The sequence below is a fragment of the Patagioenas fasciata genome, chromosome 3, assembly GCF_037038585.1.
Source record: "Patagioenas fasciata isolate bPatFas1 chromosome 3, bPatFas1.hap1, whole genome shotgun sequence".
Classification (NCBI taxonomy): Eukaryota; Metazoa; Chordata; class Aves; order Columbiformes; family Columbidae; genus Patagioenas; species Patagioenas fasciata.
The window spans coordinates 110,472,733-110,495,982 of NC_092522.1; the positions used below are offsets into that span (position 1 = coordinate 110,472,733).

General features: G+C 37.4%; 1 protein-coding gene across 3 annotated transcripts in view; it reads right to left on the reverse strand.

Moving 5' to 3' along the window:
• Window positions 1-23,250, reverse strand: part of ROCK2 (Rho associated coiled-coil containing protein kinase 2) — a 102,102-nt gene that overhangs the window by 23,154 nt on the left and 55,698 nt on the right. For all 3 annotated transcript variants that reach the window (XM_065835953.2, XM_071807057.1, XM_065835954.2), the window contains exons 4-12: window positions 19,240-19,377; window positions 15,736-15,996; window positions 10,115-10,259; window positions 5,803-5,941; window positions 4,060-4,151; window positions 3,080-3,239; window positions 2,421-2,484; window positions 542-621; window positions 140-188 (exon numbers count right to left, since the gene is read on the reverse strand). In XM_065835953.2, the coding sequence (XP_065692025.1) occupies window positions 140-188; window positions 542-621; window positions 2,421-2,484; window positions 3,080-3,239; window positions 4,060-4,151; window positions 5,803-5,941; window positions 10,115-10,259; window positions 15,736-15,996; window positions 19,240-19,377 (1,128 nt within the window). The remainder of the gene's footprint in view (window positions 1-139; window positions 189-541; window positions 622-2,420; window positions 2,485-3,079; window positions 3,240-4,059; window positions 4,152-5,802; window positions 5,942-10,114; window positions 10,260-15,735; window positions 15,997-19,239; window positions 19,378-23,250) is intronic.

The following is a 23,250-nucleotide window of genomic DNA, read 5'->3' on the forward strand; positions in this document are numbered from 1 at the left end:
CATAATGAAACTATTTTACCGGTGACAACAATTTCATGCCTGCTATAAAAACACAGTTACTCAAAAGTAGTTTGCTCTTTCCTAAGGAAAAAGCCACATGCAAACATTAAAGTTCTAACTCCAATAAGAAATAACTTACCTCTTCATCGAGCTCTTTCACTGTCTTCTCTAAACGAGTGTTAGTAGACCTGAAGAATTTTGAAAAACATTTTTAAAATCTGCTGATTATACAGACATTATCGTGTTTAGATGTGACTCATTTATTTTATGTAAAATACTCTATTTTCAGCAATCACATGAAGTTTCAAGAACTGGGGAAACCACTCAAACAATGCAGAGATTCTTATGGAGGTTTAAAACCAACAACAAAAACTCAAACCTCCTGTAGTCACAGGAGCAGCAATAACTAAGGCAGCAATATACAGTGAGGTCTGCTTGCAGGGTCAGGAATTCCTGAAGTGAACAAAAATGCTTTTAAGCACTGAAAAAAATGTAATAAAACTTCTTTATAAACATACCAAACATGTCAAAACAGTCTCACCTGTACTTCTGTTCTAGTTCATCTTTGGCTTGCAATTCGTTACTGAGCTGTTCTTCAAGCTTGCTTATTTTTTTCTGAAACTGTATAAAATACCAAAAGCATGGCCCACATATAAAAATGCTCTCACATAAAACAAGTGTAATTCAATTAAATAACAAAAAAAAAAATGCAAAGTGAGGAAAATGAATTCAATCTTCCACTGTTATTTTAAAACCATCATTACAAGGTTGTATCTTTACAGGTATTAATCCTGAAGATTTTAAAGACACAGATCCCCAGCATCGAAATTTGCCACATGCTACATTAAATCTAACAACTGCACAATTATGTACCACAGATTGTGAGTCATAACATTTCTAAGAGCGAAGAATATTTTTACTTTCCCTTTGCTGTACTCGTTCTCTGCAGAGAGCGACTTTCCACTGCAGCAGAATTTTTGGGATGGTCTTTTCTAAATAAAATTAAAAAATAAAAAGGAGGGTACGTGATGAAATTGGACAGTATCCAGAGAATATTACTAACCATGATCAATGACCTCACATAAAGAAGAATTTGTCAGTCCAACACATCCAGAAACTAATGAACACTTCTCAGGTTTGGGAGTGCTTTGTTTTGCTTATTAAAATATTAAAAAGAAATAATCAGTCAAGTACCTAAATATTCATGAGATAAACTATAAATAATAAATTTTGGAATTGTCTTCTGTCTTCAGACTTCCAAATGCATTTATTTTCCTCCCTTCCACCTTGTCCTCTACCACCCAAACACAAAATATAAAAAAGTGTAATTGTTATAATTAGAAGAGTCTCAGAACAGTGGCCCTGAAAAGGACACCAAGAACAGAGATTCATTGCTTGAGAAAATACAAATGAAAAAGTTGTCAGAAGTAAAATGGAAATTTTACCAACTACTTGTACTATCACAACGTAAAGCAAATATCACAAATGTTATACTACGTATTTTAAACAGCAGTCAAGTTTCCTTTAAAAAGGGAAGCTCTGAAACTACTAATCTATTCAGCAATGTGTAAAACTATTCCATCTATTCAGCAATAACAGATGGAATGAAGTGGAGTCTAATATTTGCATTTCAATTTATGCTGGTCAATACAAAATGCACTTCATTTACTTATTTTTTAAACTCTGAAAAGGAGTTCTAAGCTTTAAGAAATATTAATGATATATTATCTACACTTTAATAATACAAATGTTTAAGTAACATAATGATGTAAGTCAGTCCATGAAAATTCCATAGCATTCCCCTGTCACCTGCAAATGTAAATTCAATTGTCAGTCTCCAAAAGCTGGATAAATGTAATCCAGATGCTAACTTCAACGGAGAGCACAATTTAAATATTCCTTTATCACTGCAGGTGACAATTTGCTTTTCTAAACTCTGAATAAATCAGCCATGAATCACTCAAGTAAGCGTGGAGCCAAAATTCAGAACCTTCCCAAGAGTGATGCTGTTTGCAGCAAACAGAACCTTACCCATTTGTTTTCCAAATAAATCCTAGATGCCAAAGGAATTCAAGAAAAACCTGTATTCATTCATCTTTAGACTACAGTACCTTAATGCGTGCATATGTTGCAAAATACAACCAGTTTACTGTTAACAGTTTGGTGAACAAACGTTTCAGATATTTCTCATTCATCCAAATTATGTAGGAATTTTTTTTTTTTTATTCCTTTCGTATTTCAAATAATATACTCACCTCCTTGCTGCCCTGTAAAGAGAAAATATCTTTTCATTGAGGACCATTAAAAGACAAAAAACTCTCCCCCAAAAGTTACTGAAAACATTTTAAGACTTTGTCTTTCCTTAACAGACATAAAAAAATGAGTTAATCAAACTGTTACTTATGAACAAAGGCACTAACCTCATTTTTACTAGATTGCACGGATTCATTTTCTCTGCAAGACTGAGAGGAGTCACTTAGCAACCTGTCAAAAACAACAACAAATCCCTCCAGCTCTTATTCAAGTTTTCAACAACTCTGGCAACCATGCCAGTCAAGCCATTTTAATCAATTCTCTCAAGTCTTAATTTGTCCTTTGCTATTCTCAGAATCACGTTCATTTTATTTCAGTCTGAATGCATCTTTCTGATTTGAAACTCTTCTTAAATAAAGTATAACATATGCTTTCAAATCCACAGCAGCTTATATTGTTTTAGTGAATACAATGATTTAACTATTTGAGTGCTAGAAAGCTATTATCTTGCATAAACATTTTTCTAAAGCTACCAATAAAAAGACATTTTAGAACTAAATGACAAATCTATCAGTATTTAAACTCTAAAATATTTTTAGGAGACTATATAATTTTGTGCATGTAAAAATATTGTTCTTAAATGCAGTTAAAGTAACCAAAATAGTAGTAAATTACATATTCTACTTAAACTCTGCATTTTTTACCTTCACAACTGGACATAAATTAATATCATGCAATGAATCAATTATGTATCTTGAGTGAAAAAAAGGACAGAAGAAAAATCTGGAGGTGTAGTTTTAAAAATGCATATTAAATGATCACATACAAATTGTCTCTGTAGTAGGTAAATCCTATAAAAGGCAGTTGGTTTCCCACGAAGGCTTTGGGGATTGGAAAGGTTTCCACGTCTCCCTTGTCGTCCTCAATGTCATCAAAATTACTGCTATCTATATCACTACTAAGCTCAGGAACAACAGGAGCAGCAGCTATAAAAAGGGAAGAAAAGATCTTAACTTCACTCCAAGATTCAGTCACTTGCTGTATACTGGTATCTCTATAATGTTAAAAGGCCTGTAATATAAGCTGTGCCACTAGTTAAATATGTATTAACCATGAAGCAGATCTGTAAATACTACTGTCAACATTTTTTTCTAGAGATACCTATTTCTACATTACAATGTCCAGAACATTCAATGTGCAAAATGTATTTCCTAAGGTAATCACATTTGAGAACAGAACTCTAAACACAGTCATCATTTTAAGAAACTTTAGTAAACATACGATAAATAATGACCGAGCTCATGATATGAACTGACTTATTTCGGTATTTTTGCCTAAAGCCAGCAAGTTCACAATGCCTTAAATGAAAAGCAGTAAAACTGACTGGACCATTGTCAAACTGCTGTCTACAGTTAAAAAAACAAAAACAAAAAAACAAAACCGAAACCAAACAAAAACCCCACAACACAAACAAAAACCAACCCCAAACAAAACAACAAAAGCCACAAGGAAACAGAACATACCATGCATTCTTTTTAGTTAGAATTCTAAAACATCCATTTCTGTTGTTCAAAGCAGAAATCTATACATTCAAAGCATGATAAAGTTGAGGATAATTCCAGTAGGAAAAACGTCTATTTACTAACCCTTACTGGTAAGAGTTTTTATAATACAAATGCTAAATACAGAAGTTTGCGCAAATTCTTGATAGTTAAAAAATGCTTAATTTATAAAGCCTGAAGTTTTTTTCACTGTTTGCATTGCAAATTCTGAATAAAAATAGAACTTTTAAGGTAATTTACTTACTCTCTCGAATGTTGTCCCAGTTCCACTGATCACTCTTGAAGAAAGGGTGATGCTTTATTTCTTCTACACCATTTCTCCCAAGACGCACATCCCTAAGCATAACAATTAAGCCAAATTCACATGAGGAAAAAACAACACTTGGGTTTCGTTATTTAAACTCTGAGTTACTCATAAGGAGCAAAGAAACTTCCAGTAAAGATTATTAATAGTCAAATAATAATTTAAAAAACCTAATAAACCACCAACCACAGCTCTGTAGTTTCTTATATAAAATGTACTGTGTTTTTTAGCACGCTCTCTCCCTGTGACTGCTCAAATGTCCAGAATTTGGAGTCTGCCACGTGGGGAGTGAAGCAAGAACTAAGAAAAAACTAAAAACACAAATAAAAACCCAACACCCTCAGGGGAAAGAAACTGCAGAAGTTCCATGTCTGCCAAACCACATGACAAAGATGCGAATGAAGGTCTGACGTACTGCCCAGAACGGCTATTCAAAGCTGGAGTGAAATAAATACTTTAAGAATTCTATCCTCTGCCCCATAACTAACCCTGACACATCTTCTGCTGATATTTGCAGTGAAATAAATCTCAAGTGCAACAAGAAACTTCTAGTTTGACCAGAATTCTCTCTTAAAACTATCTGCAAGAACAGGACATAAAAACAATGCGTGTAAGAGAAACAGTAAATCATAGGGTCAATGCTTATTCCTCCTGTAAGTGCTTCGGCAGGGATCACGCATACGGAAAGAAGGCATCTGTTTCCAATAAAGCACTTGAGCATTGTATTAAACATAAACAGGAAGATGGACACACATAGTGGAAGTACACCTCGCCACATTTACTTTATTCAATTCTACTCATATTTTCTTTCTACCCTTCAGCTAGTAAGGGTGAAAAACACTGTAAAAAGCACATCCTTCCTGACTAACCGCGATCTTGCTCAACAGAGCAAACAATCTCTCTTCAAATGCAAAACTCATTATAAGGCAATTTTCTTCCTAATCCCTCATTCTATAAAGGGTAGAGATTTTCTGCTGCAGCCAAATTCAGAGGATCACAGCAAAGCACAAGGAGGCATCATCGATCCAGATCTAACTATGGACCTACAGCATTCTGTTCAATCAGAGAAACAGATATCTCTGCTTTCTGGAACTAAAGAAAAATGTAAGTGTTCAGGTCAAGAATAAGGTTGCAAAGCTTAACATTGATAAACAGCTCAGTTTCACAAAGGGAGACCTCCAGGATCTATTTATAGACAAAACAACATCCTTGCTGGTTTGTTCGCTACACTTGTCAATTACTAAAACAAAGCAAATGTTCAAACAGTCTAAGCAAGCTTAAACGAACTCAGTAAACAGAGGGTTATTTTCATAAAAGTATTTGCTTTCATTTTTTTAACTAACACTCACGTAGACACCAAGCACAATAATTTGGTTGGTCCCTGCCTTGGAGCTTACAAATTACTTCAGCCTTACAGTTTTGTGACTGTATTATCCACTGCAATTGAAAGGATTTGTCTGGCACAAACTGTGTTCTTAACAAGAGCTGTCAGAACTGCTCATAGACATAAAAGCCAACACCTGGAAACAACATCCCAAAAGAAAAACTAGAGAGTGGGAGATTTTGCAGAAGAGATTTGAACAGAGATTAGGAGAAGAAAAAAAAAGAAATTAAATTTTTACAACATACATGTGCTAATACCATCCGAAATAAAAACATTAGCAGAAAAATACATGCACTTACCTATCAGTTAAAAAGGCACAGATAAGGTTCTTTGCATGCTTAGAGATTTCCACATCATCTGGGAAATGTAATGAGTTTTTATGATCCATAATTTTACTGTATGTTCCTACTAGAGAGTCTGCATAAAAAGGAGTATCGCCTGAAAGCAAAACAGTAAATTGACTGCGATTTCAAGTCCTGTTCAAGTCAAGCAAGTTGAAAAAGACAAAAGATAGAAAAGTCTACAAGTAATTTTTACCTAAAATAGTATTTTATTTAAATAACTTTTTAAAAAAGGAATGCCAGTTATGAAATAATGTACAGTACTAAAAATATTCCTTCCTGAAAATGCCCATGTTACAAAACTGAACTGCTTTCCATCCTGCGCATCACTACCAAAATTTTTCCCAGTGAATTACACCTTTTTTCCAGCTGAAGACTATCACTGTGCTTTCTGATTTACATGACAGCTGACATCCACATAAATCCCAAACTTTAAGCACTTTCATGGGTATAATGGACTGAAACTCACTGAAGATTTGCTCACACACATTTGTTGGGGGGAATGCAGCACAGGCCGTTTCAGAGGCAAGTGGCTCCGTGCTGCCTCAGGCAAGTCAGCTCTGAGCAGAAGCCTTCACAGCATGTTACTGCACTGCTAAAGCCATATTAGTAAATCTTGATGACTGATAAATTATATTCGCTTGGGTGCCCATATTAACATGGGCAGGTGGTTTTTAAAATCATAGACCTTACATGCTCAAAGGTTTGCAGCATAGACTTTGCAAATATCCTTAGGAAAGGTAAAACTGGGAAAACTGAAAAATAATCAGCATCAATAAAGGTATTTGACACTCAAGTTAACTGACAACATTCTGAATATACAAATGGTTCAGGTCACTATTCAAGATGCTCCAACTTTTACATAAATAATTTCTCACAACTAATCCATAGGTTTAACAGAGAAGGTGAATAATCATAGAATCATTTTGGCTGGAAGAGACCCTCAGGCTCATCGATTCCAACCATAACCTAACTCTAGCACTAACCATAAACAAATGAATTGTGTGAGCCAGGCTCTGCCCTCCGTCCCAGTGCGCTGTGGGCAGCCGGGCTGACCCGGCAGGGCAGTCAGCATCCTGACCACGTGTGTCCAGTGAAGTACTAAAAAAAGCTGGGTACATGAAAAAACGTACAAACAGACCGATATACAAAATCATTCAGATTTCAAAAGGAATTTAAATGGAAATATAAAAGTAACAATCCTGCTTTTAGCCTCTTTCTGTCATTTTATAGCAAAATAATGAATTTGTACACATCAGCTAGAATTAAACTTCTAGATACTTAGTAAATTCATTAGGCTGACATGCCAGTACATTGGAGGTGGGGATCAATGTGATCAACTAATTCCACAGGTATTGCTGCCACCTCCCTTTCTCCAAACCATCCCGTTCTCAGTTGTCTTTGGTCTCAGAAACACCTCAAAACTGCCCTAAGTCACTAAACAAAAAAGGATATAAAGCTACTGGAGAGTGTCCAGAAGAGGTCACAAAGTTGGTGAAGGGTTTGGAGAGGAAGCCATATGAGGAGCAGCTAAAGTCACTTGGTTTGTTCAGCCTGGAGGAGACCGAGGGGAGACCTCATCACAGCTACAGGTTCCCCACAAGGGGAGCAGGAGGGACAGGTGCTGAACTCTCCAGTGACCAATGACATAACCCGAGGGAACGGCAGGAAGATGTGTCAGGGGAGGTTTAGGTTGGACATTAGGAAAAGGTTCTTCACCCAGAGGGTGCTGGAGCACTGGAACAGGCTCCCCACGGAGGTGTCATGGCCCCAAGCCTGACAGTGTTCAAGAAGAGACTGGACAATGCCCTCAGACACATGGTGTGAACTGTGGTGTTGTCACATGCAGGGACAGGAGTTGGACTCAATGATCCTTGTGGGTCCCTTCCAACTCAAGACATTCTAGTATTCTATGATTAAAGTAGGGTTAGGATTCATTTTCTGACCAAGACTTTAGCTTTTAGTTAAGCATACAACAAAAAGCAGTACTGCTTTCATAAGTACTGTGTCTTTACTAAAACCAGAATGTCAGAACGCTTCCTGTGCTTTCTTCAGAGTGTGAATTTTCAGAAGTCCATAGGCAGAAACTGATATGCAAATACAAACAAAATAAGATACTTTCTCCCAATGTGGGGTATAAACTGAGAAAAATTATCAAGAGAAAAGCAAGTGCGAAAGTTCACAAAGGCTTTTAAAAGCAATAGTCGCTAATGGGATCTTGAAACTGATAAGGCTATTCAAGAATGGGAATGATAATGCCAACATTGGTTTATGTCACATGTTTTTGAGGGTGAAAAAGAAGAACTCTTCAATAGTCAAAATACCATAGGAAGATAAAGCAATAAGGGTTTCATCAAAGGTTGAAGTCAGCCTGTGTCAAATACTCCAAACCAGTTTATCAGTGCCTGCCTCTTAACAATATGTATGTGGGGGTAGAAGATGTGTCTTGAATAGTCTCATTATTTCTAGTTCAAATACAGGGACCAGGAAAGTTCTGTCATCGCTGGAGAGAAGCTGCATGTATTTCTAGACACTTTGTCAAATGAATTTGACCTGAGCCTCAAACAACTGTGTTTGTAAACAAAGTCATAGAAGGAAATGATGTTGCACTGTCAGATAGGAAACCCAGTTGAGACTGGAATATGATGACTGGAGAACAACAAATAAACCAAAAAGATACAGGGTATAACTAGGCCCTGTAATTGTAATTACCAGTGTAAAGATGAAGCAAGTTTTAACATTTCAAGAAGACTGCATAGATAGAAAATCACATATCCATTTCAGAGAAAGGAAGAGGCTCATATTAAAAAAAATATATCAGGAAGATGGCTTCATGAAAAGCACAAAGAAGGATGACAAAATTCAGCTGAAAGGGAACAATGCTAATCACACATATGTTATGGCATGGCTATAACAAAATTGTTATTTCACTCCCAGCAGAAAAAATATCTGAAAAATCAGAGTTAATGCAAGTGAAGTTTCCAGTCTAGAGCATATACAAGAAAAAAATCATGAGTACTAAAGAAAAAAAAAGGGGTAAAAATAGTGTAGCTTCATATACTAAAACAAGACACTTTGGGAGGAAAAAAAATATGTGAGACCTATGAAATATTAATAGTTTTTTAACACACAAGTCCAAACTACAGTAAATAACACCCTTAAGCACAGCAACCCATACTGAAACATCAGAATAAGAACACAGTGTTGCACTGAAATGTAGATCAGTTTTCATGCTAAGTGAGTACAGGATCCTTCATACAACCTAGCTCCTGCAGAAACTGTACCTCTCCAATTTCACTTTTTAAACTGTTTTCATTAGAAGGGTAAAAACGGGAAAATCCTCTCAGCCTCTCAGATACAAGAAACAAAAAAGAGTCTCTGAATAAAACCACAAACATTTCTGGACAGTTATGTCCAGTATTTTAATAATGGAATAATTTTATTTATTGCCAAAATTGTTTATGAGACACTATTGATTATAAAATCGCTCTTAAGTCAAAATGCCTTTGTTGCAAAAGACAGAGATTCCAGTAGCATCATATATCTAAACAACTTTCCTGGCTCAGCTACCAGGAAGATCACATCTGAAATATTCCCAGAACATGCTGATTTGGATTTTTAATAATTATATGCTCAATTCCATCTTTCTATAATCAGTATTTTGCTAGCAGACTATAATACTGATCCTCACAGTATTTTAAGATGCAGATGACTCATCTCCTTAACAGATTATATTCTACATTTGTTACCATAGCAGTCTGGTGTCTTTTACTGGAAAATCCTGACTCAAGCATAAAAGCCATGCTTCCACAGTCATTTTGATCTGACAGAAGCCACTGCTGGTGCTGTGAGACAAAAAAAAAGGGGGGGAAGACAGGGAACAAAAGGAAAAAAGGAAGAAAAAAAAGTGGGGGTAGCGCTGCCCTTCCTACTCCATTGCCATTTCTCCATCCCTGAAAACTCTGTACTGCCCCCTGAGGTGGCACAACCATTCATGAGATGGTGAGTTAGCCAACCCCAGTTAAAACTATTCTAAGAACTAGTTTAAGCTGAACCGAGTCAGGGAACTAATCCCTGAGCAAGCACGCAAACAGCTGTCACAGCATTAAAGTGAGAGACAGCACAGAGAACATGAACGAAGCAACAGCATCAGCCAAAAGTCAGAAGCTCTTAGATACCGAGGTACAACCAGCCCCTTGCAGCAAAGTACAGCTAAAGGCACAGTAAAGACAAAACATTAATCTCATTAGCAGAGGAAATCACTACTTACCAACCAGCATCTCAAACAGGAAGACTCCTACAGACCACCAGTCACATTCCCGTCCATAATAACCATCACCTCCCTGCGATTTCAGAACTTCGGGTGATATGTAGTCGGGGGTTCCCACGGCTGTATCGCAGCGCACCATACCTGTCTGTGCAACAGTAAGAATTCAAACAGCTCAATTAAAAATACTTCTGAGTCTTTAAACAATTAGTTTATTAGTAGACCAGAAAAAAACAAAAAACACAGCTCAAAATATTTGGTTTGAGGAATGTGTTTGAAAGTTTTTTTTACTTCAGAAGCAACATGGACTAAAATGACAATTCCTAACAACATGCTCTCCCCACTTACTCCATAGTGGTTTTTCTTGGTGACATCTTTCAAATATCGAACAATTTTATGATTTTTACCACAGGTTTTGGTATGAAACTACACGTCATACCAGTCTGCTCCTTATCTCACTGAATTTAGGGAGAGGCTTCTGAATAATTTGGACAAGCTACAAGTTAGGCCCTACGTACCAGATACATAACAGTTCTGTCTAATTAAAACAATACACAAAACTACAGGTAAATCGTTTACAGTCACACCTTGGTTTTTAATTAAAGACAGGAGAACAGTTATGAAAAATAAGGTAAAATATGACCATCTAAGTAATTTTTATCAGCATATTAACACACTTGGAAAGATTGTTGATCCTGTTTCACACTGAAAGACTGAAAATGCAGGGGCAAAATGATGCAGAAGCATCGTCAGCTCTGCCAGTGTGCTGGTTCAGACTTACAAGCCTTGTTTCCTTTAATCCAATTCACTGCATTCATTCCAGAGACCAGATGGATGAATGAAATGAAATCCTGGATGAAGTTAGAGAAGTACCAAAAATACACTCCTTTCTTACTCTGTCTCTCCACATCAAGCCTTTCTAAGTCATCTTACAAAGTTATTTGTGCAATTTGCCATCAGCTTTGGCTCAATATTAATACAGAATTGTGAGAATTATTTAGCTTTTAGAACTGTATTGTTATGTAAAAATTACATATCAACTTGCAAGATTTCTTTTTACATACAATATGAACTGTTAAAAGCTTCTATTTATGAACAAAACCAGAATCCTGGAAAGTCATGAACCAGCAGACAAAAACTAAAGTGATTAAACAGTGCAGAGACCCAAAGAGTACTGCAGGTGTCCTCCTAAAAAATCCTTCTACATCTCCAAGCTGAAGCTGAAGACTAAAGGAAGTCTAACAACTTAGTTCCAGAATAAGGAGTAGGTTAACTTCTGCTTCCTGTACTATGAAACAGAGCACATAGCTTGATCATCCTGGAATAAGAACATGAAGTAATTCTTTTCAGAAGACCAAACACATTCTTGGAACAAAGTAGAATACAGAAAAACACATTTTAACACTGGGAATAAACTAAACCCCAAAGGCTCCAAATTCTAAAGTAAGAAACATTTTAAAATGGTTTAATGACTGGAACCATTATTTGATTATTTTGCTTTTAACAGCACTCTGTTCAGAAACCGAGAGCTCCTCTCTGAAGCTTAAGCGTGTCTTTGCTTTGGGAGAAACTGCTTTAGGCTAATGTGATGCTGCTGATCTAGCAGGACTGTGGCATCTTAATAAGGCCTCCAACACTGGTGCATGTCAAATCCTTCCTTATCCAAATGCAAAATTACAAGGGAAAGTCTGAGTCTTCACTCAGTGAAGAGTGGCTGATGCCACCTGAATCTCTCCCTGGGTAAGCAGCTTCTTTAAAAACAAAGTCACCAAAACAGTTCTGAAAGATTTCTCTGAAGGCCACAGCTTCAGTCACAGTCTCCTCATTTTGACACCTAAGCACTTAATAACACCCCATCTGCCATTCCTCTGTAATTAATACACCAAAACAAGAATGCTTTTTAATATGTTATACATGTCAACATTTTATGAAGACTTACGCAATCTAAGCAAAGGTTGCACCAAAAAAGCACCAGCCCTACCCAAGCCTGATGGTTGCTACGTAGCAACAAGAAAGCTTCTTTCCAAGGACGTTACAGGTGCTAAAGAACTCCAGGTAACAATCGCTCACATCTTCAGACAATATATCAGAGAATTGAACAGTAAAACCAAAACGTACTTCTACAGTTAAGATGGCCCTGTGTGCCAGCATCAGTTTTCAGTTGACTGTATCTCTTTGAAGCACATGGAGTTGGTTGTACTCACGCCCCATAAAACTCTACCTTGTGTCTCAGGAACAAATCTAAAACTGCATTCATAGGATCACAGACCAGTCCAGGCTAGAAGGGATCTTGAAAGATCATCTCACCCAACCTTCCACGGGCAAGTGAACATGGATCTGACTGTATGTTTAAAACCTCCAGCAACAGGGACTCTACCATATCACCAGGCGGGTTGGTCCATTATCACCTGAATAAAATATTCCCAGGTTTCTGTTCCTACACACTTGTTCTTTCAAATAACTCAGACATTGCTCTGTATGTAGTTTTAAGCACCAGATACCACAGTCAGACCATCTTCTATGATCTCTTGGTATCAAAGCCAAGTAAACAGGGAAGTTCTCTCTCTGCAGTACATGGCATCTTGACAGTCCCTATGTTCTGCGTGATGGCTTCTGCGTTCTGTACTTCAGCTTTTGAAGAGATCTAAAGCGTGATATTTCCTCTGGACAAAGTGTTACTCCTGAGTTTCAAATGCTCTGTCTGTTTTACTACAGCAGTTCTCATCCAAAGCTTCCTTTCAGAACTCTCAGGTTGGTGTTTTACCTGAGACTTTTCTCAGCACCTCAAAAGATCAAGGTGGATCTTGGAGCTCCATCTCAAAGGAGGGCCCTGCAGCTCCGAGAGATGTGCAGTGCGGAATTTTTGAAAACATTGTCCACGAGACACAGCACGTTCTCATAGCTTATGACAACTTGGCAGGGAGGCTGTAGTGTTTCCCAGCATCACTCAGAATCATATTGCTGAAGACAAAGCAGTTCAGTTTTCATCCTCAGGAGGATCTCCATCAGACCTGAATCACTCACTGTCTTGGACCAAGGCTGAGAATCAGGATTTTAGTCCCTCATGAAGTTTTTTTCAGTGAACAAGAGCTGGTGAGTGCTTGCAAGGAAAAATTGGGCTAGTTCAGATCTGCGTGTTACGACAGCACCTGGGTTTGCACAGCATGCTGCAGACAGCAAACTAGAGCAAGGAGGATCCAGCAGAGTCTTGGACAAGCTTCAACGAGAAAAAAGTTGGGTTCTAAAAAGAGCTAAACTGCCTGAGCTGAGGCGATAATCCCAAATGATAAACATCCCTCTCTCCTCCAGATATTCTCTAAACCTGTGTTCTTTAGCAGCTCAGCACAAGACAGCATTATGTACTGAGCCTGGCAGCACCAGCAGTTCCCAGCTCTGTGATACCTACCAGAGACAACCATGCTACTGTCTAGTGTCTTACAAAAACCTGAGGATTAGAGTCTTGTAAAACTTTTCCTGGGCTGCCTTATCATACCTTAATACCAAAAGGGAACTCCAATTCCTACTAAACATGTGAGGTCAACTCCATTCTTTATTCAATTATAGAAATACTCGTCTTGTTGCAGATTTAAAAAAAAAAAAAATATCCAAACATAAACGTCAAACCCACTACAACTGAGTTACATAAACAGGCCAGTTCCTTTTATGTCAGAAACGATCAGTAAAACACTTAGCAACTCGACTGGCATATTGGTAAGGATGAATTCTGCTGGAAGTGTCTGGACTGGTCTAGAAGAATTAAGAGGACACTGACTTCAATTCCACAGCGAAGGTCAAAAAAGACTCTGACCAAACTGCAGCAGAATTTTCCTGGGCTCTCAACAGCACACAGAAGATGCTAATGTGCACAACTGCTAAAAGAACTCCAAATCAGAAAAATAAAGTGTTGGGTAAGCATGTATTTTCTAGATATCATCCTGCCAACACCAATATTATATTTACACAGCTGGGATGTGTTCATGTTTTGTAAGAAGTAGCATGAGATTTGGAGACAATCCAGAACCTCTCAACTTCTAAAGCTTCCTGTGTGAAACATTTTTGCCATTCCACTGAGTCTGAGAAACACCAACTTAAAACATAATTTGCTAAAAAAGTAACTTCTTCAGGAGATCACTGGTTCATTGATGACACCCAGTCCAAACTAAAGCTCACTATAACTCTTTATGAGAAATGTGCATGCACTTCTCACATTTATCATATGATCAAGCATATTTTATTATTCCCTTCTTGTAACAACAAAGGAAAAAAAAGGCTTAGCTTCACCATTTCTGGGAGCCCTTAAACAGCATAAAGGATCATCCTTTTTTTGTAGATTTATATTATGCACTTTTTGATGCATTTTTAATTGACTATTCTGATGAACATCAGATTCCCTTAACACCTACAGTCTATTGGCTCAAAAGCAAGATTAATTTTTTTTAAGGGCTAAATTAAAAGATCAAGTACTACTTTTGATTTTTCTATTAAAGTAAATGCTGTCCCCCAAAATACAGGGAAGTAAATCATCAAAGTGGACGTAAACAATCTATCTGCCTTCACAACAACAACGACAATATCAGCAAAACTAAGTAGACTACTGAACCTCAACAGACAGCTGGAATTGCTGAGTGAAGTGAACATGTATTGTCACAGGAAAGGAAAAAAACACCCTAAACAGAGATAGAACTTCTAGATACAGCCAAAAAAGACATTAACTTAATGATGCAAATGCAAATTAAGTAGATTGTAGACTGCCTAAACAATACAGAAAAAAAACCCAACCTATCACATTAAAGCAAATAAGCTTAAAAGGATCATCCTTGCCAACATAATTACAGAAACCTTTTAAAGGCCAGGCAAATGATAACACACGTTCATACACATTTTTTAGAACCTGTTATAATTTTTTGAAGTAACAACAAATTGTGTCAATTACAGCATAACATTCTCAGGGGAGGATTTAAAAGCGCAAACTACAAAAGGTAGCTTTATTTTTAAGCCTCCTTTAACGATATATGGTATTACATATATAAATAAATTGCTCTTATATAATCTCACTAGAAAACAGTATATTTGGCCGCACATGGTAAAATCTGGACAGTTAAAATGTATGACGACTTGATGAACAGCTAATAAATTTTAATCAATATATCACATACCACTGTTGCCTTACTGTGACCTCATTTTAATGACCACTAGAGGATGCTATGAGAACAATTAGACAGTAAAAAGAAGACAGGGACTGTATCTTGTCTATGAAATACCTTCATTTACAGAAAAATGTCAGTTTATGAACTGCTCCAAGGTTATTTAAGTTGAAACAAAGAGTTGTCTCATAAGCTCTTCAGACACTTGGCAAAAGAAAAGAACCTCAGAAATTCATAAACACACATGCTTTCAAAATAACAAAAATTAGGTTTACTTCCTTCTTCCAGGTGCCAGAACAGTTTATTATATAGAAGGTTTCACTACCTAAAGTATCCTTGTATTTAAAACTAGGAGACAAGGAACAGCTTTCCAACCAAGTGGACCATTTGATGAGTATTCCTTTGGGTATTATAATTCATAAGAAAATAACCTCAGAATTACAGTTTTACATATGATAAACTATTCAGTTGCATACTTACTTCATCCATTTTCATGCAAGTGCCAAAATCTGCCAGCTTCAGATGCCCGTGTTTATCTAAAAGCATATTGTCAGGCTTCACATCTCTGTGTATCAAGCCCATGGAGTGAATTGCATCAAGAGCAAGAACAACTTCGGCTGTGTAGAACTTAGCCCATTTCTCAGGCACATCGTAATTGCTCATCAGGTTTACAAGATCTCCGCCTGGCATGTATTCCATTACCATGTACAAGTATTTGTCATCTTGAAAGGCACAAAATAGCTGTAATGGTTAAAAAAGAAAAAAAAAGGGAAAAGAAAAAAGAGCAATTACTTCTCAGAGACAGCCAGGAAAAAGAATAAAGCGCTGTATCTTGACATTTCATCAAAACTGAGCATAGGTTTTCAAGACTGATGAACAGTAGCTTTCTTTTTTATATTCAGATAATCTACATTTTCTATTAATTGTGACAGTACACTAAAATTTACTGAACTTCAAAATCCCCTCATTTTTATTTTTTAAGAGAGCAGAAAAGATCTCTTAATTATTTTACTAGTATAAGTTTCTACATATCCATGTTTCTTTGCATTAAAAAGTATCACTGAATCAAAATGCAAAACATCAGATCTGAGAAAGGAAGCACCATGTATTGATTTGAAAAACCGCCCAATGGTGAACAGCATCTTAGACTATTTCTAGATTTCATTTATTATAAATCTCTTTATCTCTGTACATATTTAGAAAAATGTTTGTCAGTACTGATTTTTTCCTAAATCAACACACATATTGAAATAAGAAAAAAACCAAAAGCTTCTGAAGAGAACTATAATAAAATACAAAGAAATCATACTTAACAATAAATTATGGTCTGCTGTAGGTTGCAGGTAATATGTTGCCTAATGGTATGGTAGTGAAAGTAAGTTTAATCTCTCTAAAATGTATTTCAGACCCAGAGTGCTGAAGTTTTAGAGATATCACAGTCCTGGTTTTGTTAAAAAACAAGTTTCTCTTTTAGTAAATTTTGCCTGTCAGCTAAAGCCTTCATATTAGCTGCATTTTCCTGGAGAACCAGACACATGTTTTGGTAAACACACCAACGGAATGCAAACTTATTGATAAGCACGGATGGACATCTCGCGAGAGGGGCAATGAGAAACAAGTGACCAAGAAACTGACCAACTGTGTATAACATTCCATTCACATGAATACTTCATATAAAAGTGGGAGATGACGAGGACCTCATCCCTTTTCCTTTTTTCCCCTTCTGCTTATGGCCGACATTAGGAGAGGACCTTGTTGGTCGTCCCTGCGAACTGAGGCCGAGTGAGAGACTGAATCCAGCTCCGGTTGGCTGCAGAGTCCAATCCAGGACTTTGGGTGCTGGCTCTGCGGTTGTTGAGACTTTCAAGATTGGTTTTGTATATTTCGTATTATTTTCTCTATTCTTATTAGTAGCATTAGTAAAACATCTTTAATTTTTTCCAACTCTCTTCTCCCTGTCCTTCTTTCCCTCCCGATCACCTGTCCTGAGTGGGAAGGGGGGAGAGGGAGGGGCAAAAGGGGGAAGTGGGTGGGAGAGGAGGCTAACAATACATCTGCCAGGGTTTGATTGTCAACCTGCAATCCTGACCCTCGACAATCACCCAGCAACTGCCACGTCTGAAAATGGTCCAAAGCAGCAAAACACATTACTATCAAATATTCAGTGACAGGTGTTGAAAAGTCTCTGAGAGTCTCTCACCTTATTTCTCAGGGAATACTGCTCCTTTACACTCAAAACTAAAATTATTCATGTATTTAAATTACCCACACAAAATTCAAAGGCAATTGAAAAAAAAAAAAGGAGGAGTGGAAAGGAAGAAATAAGAAACAGTGAGTTTGTGGAAGGTAAAAGAACCATGAAAGGCAGGAATGTTTTTAAGGAGATTCGATCATTAGATTAAAATTTATTGCATATCAGCGACAGAAGACCTATATTATAAATACATTTTATACATATATATATATATATACACACACATATATAGCACTGTACTTGTTTTCACAAATTGATGGTATATACAGTATCTGATAATGCACTTGGTCATTAAAATCGAAATTAAAATCCAAAATAGTCTCTGTATTCTAATATAAAAGGATATTAATATAACATAGTAATTAATAACAACATTATGCCTTTATATGACACTTTCATTGTTGTCCTCAAGGGATTTCATTAAGAAAAAAAATATATATATAGGGCTCTGGTTTTACTTGTTTTTTACATAAAACAGTAAGCACAGAGAAGCAGTGTGATCTGCCCCAGTTTCTAGCTCAGAACAGAACCTACATTTTCTTAAAATCAGCTCACCGCCCTACCCCATCGGACCACGTTACCTAAATATATCACACTAATACACTTCGTCATGGAAGGCACAAGTGAGACTACACTTGAATTCATTTGCTATTTACAAATACACACATACATTTATATCATGCTTGCTACGCTCTTTTTTGAAAACTGAGTGTCATACATTTCTGCTTACTTTCAACTGCATGTGAAAAATAATTCCAGGCAACTACTGTCATCAGAACAAATACAAAGAACTAAATAAAAATGCATTTATTTGGTTAAGTATTTCTCCTTAGTATAGGCAAGAAATAAAAAAACCCTTGAAAAACATTTCTTGCATACATGAGGTAAAGTGTTACATAGAACATATGGAAACCTTAAAGTCAGTTTTTACTACTGAATATCCAGAAGCATGGCAATACATGTGAGAGTATTTAAATGTATTAATTATTTAACAAAATTAAGTACTCTTTAAGTATATGCTTTCACTACTCATTTTATTAATTGGTGTAATTTACAGGTTACAACAAATTGCGATATTTAGTATTAATTCTTCCCAAAGGCATAATTCATACAACCAACAGGATATGTTACATGTCATGAGCCAGCTGCAAGTAACAGCGTTGGAGAAGTCCAGCTGAAGAAGTCAGCTCTCCATTACTTGGATAACACATCTGAGCTGAGATGCAGTAACTGGCCACTGAACAGAACATGGTTTTCAGCAAACCTCTACTACAGCCTCCCGTCTTGCAGACCAGGAGTGCGCACTCATCCACCTACCAAATCGCACCTGACAGTAACTACCTAAAGCACTCTTCATATTAAATGCCTCTGATCAGCTGATCGCATCATAAGGTAAGACTGGAAATAATGTTGACATTTGTTTCCACATTTTTATACAAAATTTTTCTTAGTTGCAAGGTAACCTTCCTATTATTCCAAGTATTTATGTGGATATTTCACAAAACTTTTTCATTCTGTTAAACACATGTGTAGTGACTAAAACGTAAATTAATCTACACAGCCAAATACACAAAACTCAGTGAAACTGTCGTAAATACGTATCTTTAAAAAGTAAAATCTGAACCCAACCCATTATTTCAGTTTAGATGTAAATTCAAAACCAGCTCAAGACTGGGAAAGGTTTATGGCTTTATCATTATTATTATTTCACTCTTACATATCTTCCTTACCTGAACGACCCATGGACTATTGGCGAAGGCCATGATATCTCTTTCTTCCCAGAAAAAGGCTGAATCTGATCTCTTGATCATTTCAAATTTACTAAGTAGCTTCATTGCATACACTTTCTGTGTCATTTTATGGCGAACCTGTTGGTTGAGAAAGAGAAACACCATTAATATGCTCCTATGTGCAAACCGCTTTCTGGGATGTGATACACTCCAGGTCTTTATACACCCAATTTTCTACAAAGCAAGGATTTGAGAACTTCCAAACCTGGAAAGAAAAACCTAACAGCTGCTCAAAAAAAACCACGGGTGGAACAAGAAGGAAGGCAGATGAAGGAAGATGTGCCAGAGCCTGGGCAGCTGCTGCAGCTGTTGCTGCAGCCCCAGGGGAGTCGCAGGGCCAGGAGCAGGATGTGCCCCAGGGCCCATAGGAGGCGGCTGGTTATTGAAGATGCACTGATAACAAGCATGTGTTTGTTCTTCCTCACTATGCTATGAGTGTAAAAAGGAGAGCTGACTCCACTAGTCTACATACTCATATTGAAGCCACTAAAAACAAACTAAACACCCCCCCCCCCCCGCCCCCAACAACCAAAAACTCAAAATGAGAAAAGCACCATAATTCTCTAAAGAACTGGACTGCTCTTAACATTTTCTGACTGAGAATGCCCACTTCAAATCATACAGGACACTAAAAAAGATGATGAAATAATTCTATTTACACAAGATAAAGGAAATTCTTGTCTATTCCGCCTTCAAAATTCTATACTGTAAGAAGAAATAAAAAGCAACTGTTTCTATTTTCTTATTCTGAACACCATCTATCCGTTGCATTCATTCATGTTAAAAATTCTGCCAGCAGCCCACTTCAGCCTCTTCACAAAAAAGATTGTTCCTTTTTCTTTTCTTCAGTGGTTCTTAAATTCACTTTAAATGGTGTAAAATTGATAACCTAAATCTTGTTGGCAAAATGAAATTAAAACTTCTATGACAAAATCTACAAATATTTTGGAATATTTCATCTTAATATGGACATGAAACAAAATCCTTAAAGACTGTAAAGCCATTACCCTGCTAAGGAAACAATGTTCGATTTATGCTGCCTTATGAAACAACTACTAAAGGACCATTTTTTTTTAACGTTCTGGAGTGTATCCTGCAGCAATCAAGGTGAGAACCATTCAGCTATAAGATGCCAGAGTCAGCAGAAGAAAAAAATTAACTGCATCTTAAGCTTCTGTGTATTTTCTTCACATGAAAATAAAAATTTCAGTGTACTAATTTGCGAACTTAGAATGAAATGGTTATGACTTTCTGGTGCATTTAAAAACCTCACATTTAGCAAAATAAACCATATCCCCATACTTCTTAGTTTTACATAACATTCCAGGTTTAATTATGCTACTTGAAAGCCTATTTAATAGGCTCTCTTCCTGAAAAGCTGTAAATGCTTCAGGTCCATTATGTCTGCAGTTCAAAGCTTCAGAGGGGCACCTATGTGGTCAACAAATCTGGGAGCATCAGTGTCCTGCTCCTAAGGAGCTGGAAACATTAATGTTGCTGAAGCCAACACGAATGATGTGTAGAAACAGAAGCAGCATTGGGTGAGGTAGTGATCTTGGAAAGAGAACGTGAACAGAAACAGGATTATTTTTGAATTTATTGTTGTTGAAATTGAGCCTTTTAATCTTAAAATACAGGTACAAAAGTTTTGGATTAGCATCCTGTATAGTTTAACACTAACCAACAACCTTCTGTATAGTTAGGTCAAAAAACCTTTAACCAAACATCAAAACAGAAACACATTATCTACATGCATTAACAACTCCATAAGCATGTATGTTTTAAGACAGTAACAATTAACCAGCTAGTGAAGGTGTCCTGAAGAAGATTTTGAAAACTACCTCCTTCCCATTTACTAATCCCACAAGGGGTTATTTACAAAGATTTGGTACAAACTCCATGAAGCAGAGTTTTTGTAATCCTGCTCAAAATCAGAAGAAACACAAAGACCAGCAACCTCAAAAAGATACTGTTTAACTGAAGACACATTTTCTGTGAAAGTTCACATAAAGCACTGCAATGTATTTGGTAGTTTACGATTCCTAAAAATTGTTGCACACTCTTCCCTGGGTGTAGTTAGTACTGCTGTCTTAATTCACTACAATAATTGTTTCCACTACTTGGGGAGAAACAGTCTTTAAAAAGTCAGCACAGCCTGAAGCAAAATCGGTGGGGTGCCACCATGGAAAAAGGATACAAAGCTACTGGAGAGTGTCCAGAAGAGGCTACAAAGTTGGTGAAGGGTTTGGAGAGGAAGCCGTATGAGGAGCAGCTGAAGTCACTGCAGGGAGAGCTCATGGGGGCTGCAGCTCCCTCACAAGGGAGGAGGAGGGGCAGGCGCTGAGCTCTTCTCTCTGGCAACCAGTGACAGAACCCGAGGGAATGGCAGGAAGATGTGCCAGGCAGGGGAGGTTCAGGCTGGACATCAAGAAAAGGTTCTTCACCCAGAGGGTGCTGGAGCACTGGAACAGGCTCCCCAGGGAGGTGTCACAGCCCCAAGCCTGACAGTGTTCAAGGAGAAGAGGCTGGACAGTGCCCTCAGACACATGGTGTGCACTGTGGGGTTGTCCTGCGCAGGGACAGGAATTGGACTTGATGATCCTTGTGGGTCCCTTCCAACTCAGGACATTCCATGATTCTATGAAACTCATGCGCAGGAAAGGCAAAGTAACCAGAAATCACAGTGTGTGCATCTCTATAAGGTAGTGCCAATAGGTTCAGCTGGCTAACATTTATTGAGAGTATCTCAATATAGATTCATTCTCTGTACAAAAACAGAGGAAACAAAGCAACAACTGGCATACTGGCACACCCAGAGATGTCTTGGCTGCCTTCCAGGTCAACAGACCTACGAGTGACTTTACCTCTCGTGTCACCACCACGGCCCCTGGAGACAGCCTGTTGAGCCACCAGCCACTGTGCTCTTCATCCAGAGCTATATTTGTACATACAGATATTGGCTCTTACAGCAGATTATTCACGTATTAAACTGTCGCGATGTTTCAATTTCTTCCAACCGTTTAAATGAACTGCCAAATTTAAACTGCAGCTCACCAGAGCAACTCTCAAAATAGGCAGGAAAATCCCCTCATGCCATCAGCACTGAGTAACGTGGCCTCGTTTAACTTACAAAAATGCAGTAAGAAACAAGAATTTCACTCTACTCTGCTTCATCAATTTAAGATTTCAAGAAACGAGTATGTACAAAATACATCCACAATTTCTCCAGCATTCATGTCAGAAGACAATCTATAGGCAAAGAAAAGAATGTATCCACTTGAAGTTATCAGATTGAGTATGTAATAATGATAATGGTGCCACCTCCATTGTGATCAAAGAAGGAGTTGTGAAATTAATTCTAAGGTTTGAAATAATCACAAATATCCTAAAATACTTATAAGAATAACAAAAAATAACTACAGATAGGATACCGAAGTTCATGTCCTGACAAATTTTCAGGTAACGGACCACGATGCTTTACTTGCATTAATACAGAAGTATATATCAGCAGTGGCTGGGGAACTAAAACCAATAAACAAAACACTTAATGGGAAACAAACAACCAACCCCCAACACATCAAATACACCACCACCACCAACTAAACCAGCACCTGCTCACACAGGCTATGACAGCCACTGGCTTGCAACACCACCCTTTTCTACCCAAACACGAGACAGAGTTAGCCTTGCTTTAATTTTCTGTTCCAGTAGACAATCAAGTCAGTCTGCTGTGCCGCAGTATCACTACTGTGCTTTATGACTGGACCTGGGAGAAGAAACCAAGGATATGTTTCAATTTCAAATAAAGAGGATTTTTCCTGAAGTGAAAACAAACGAGGTACTCAGGATGTGCTTTCATAAATTACTGCTTCTGCATTAGCCACAAGTAACATATTAAGCACCATAATTCAATTTTTCTGTCTGCTCTAGACACCAGCCGCTTCTATTCAC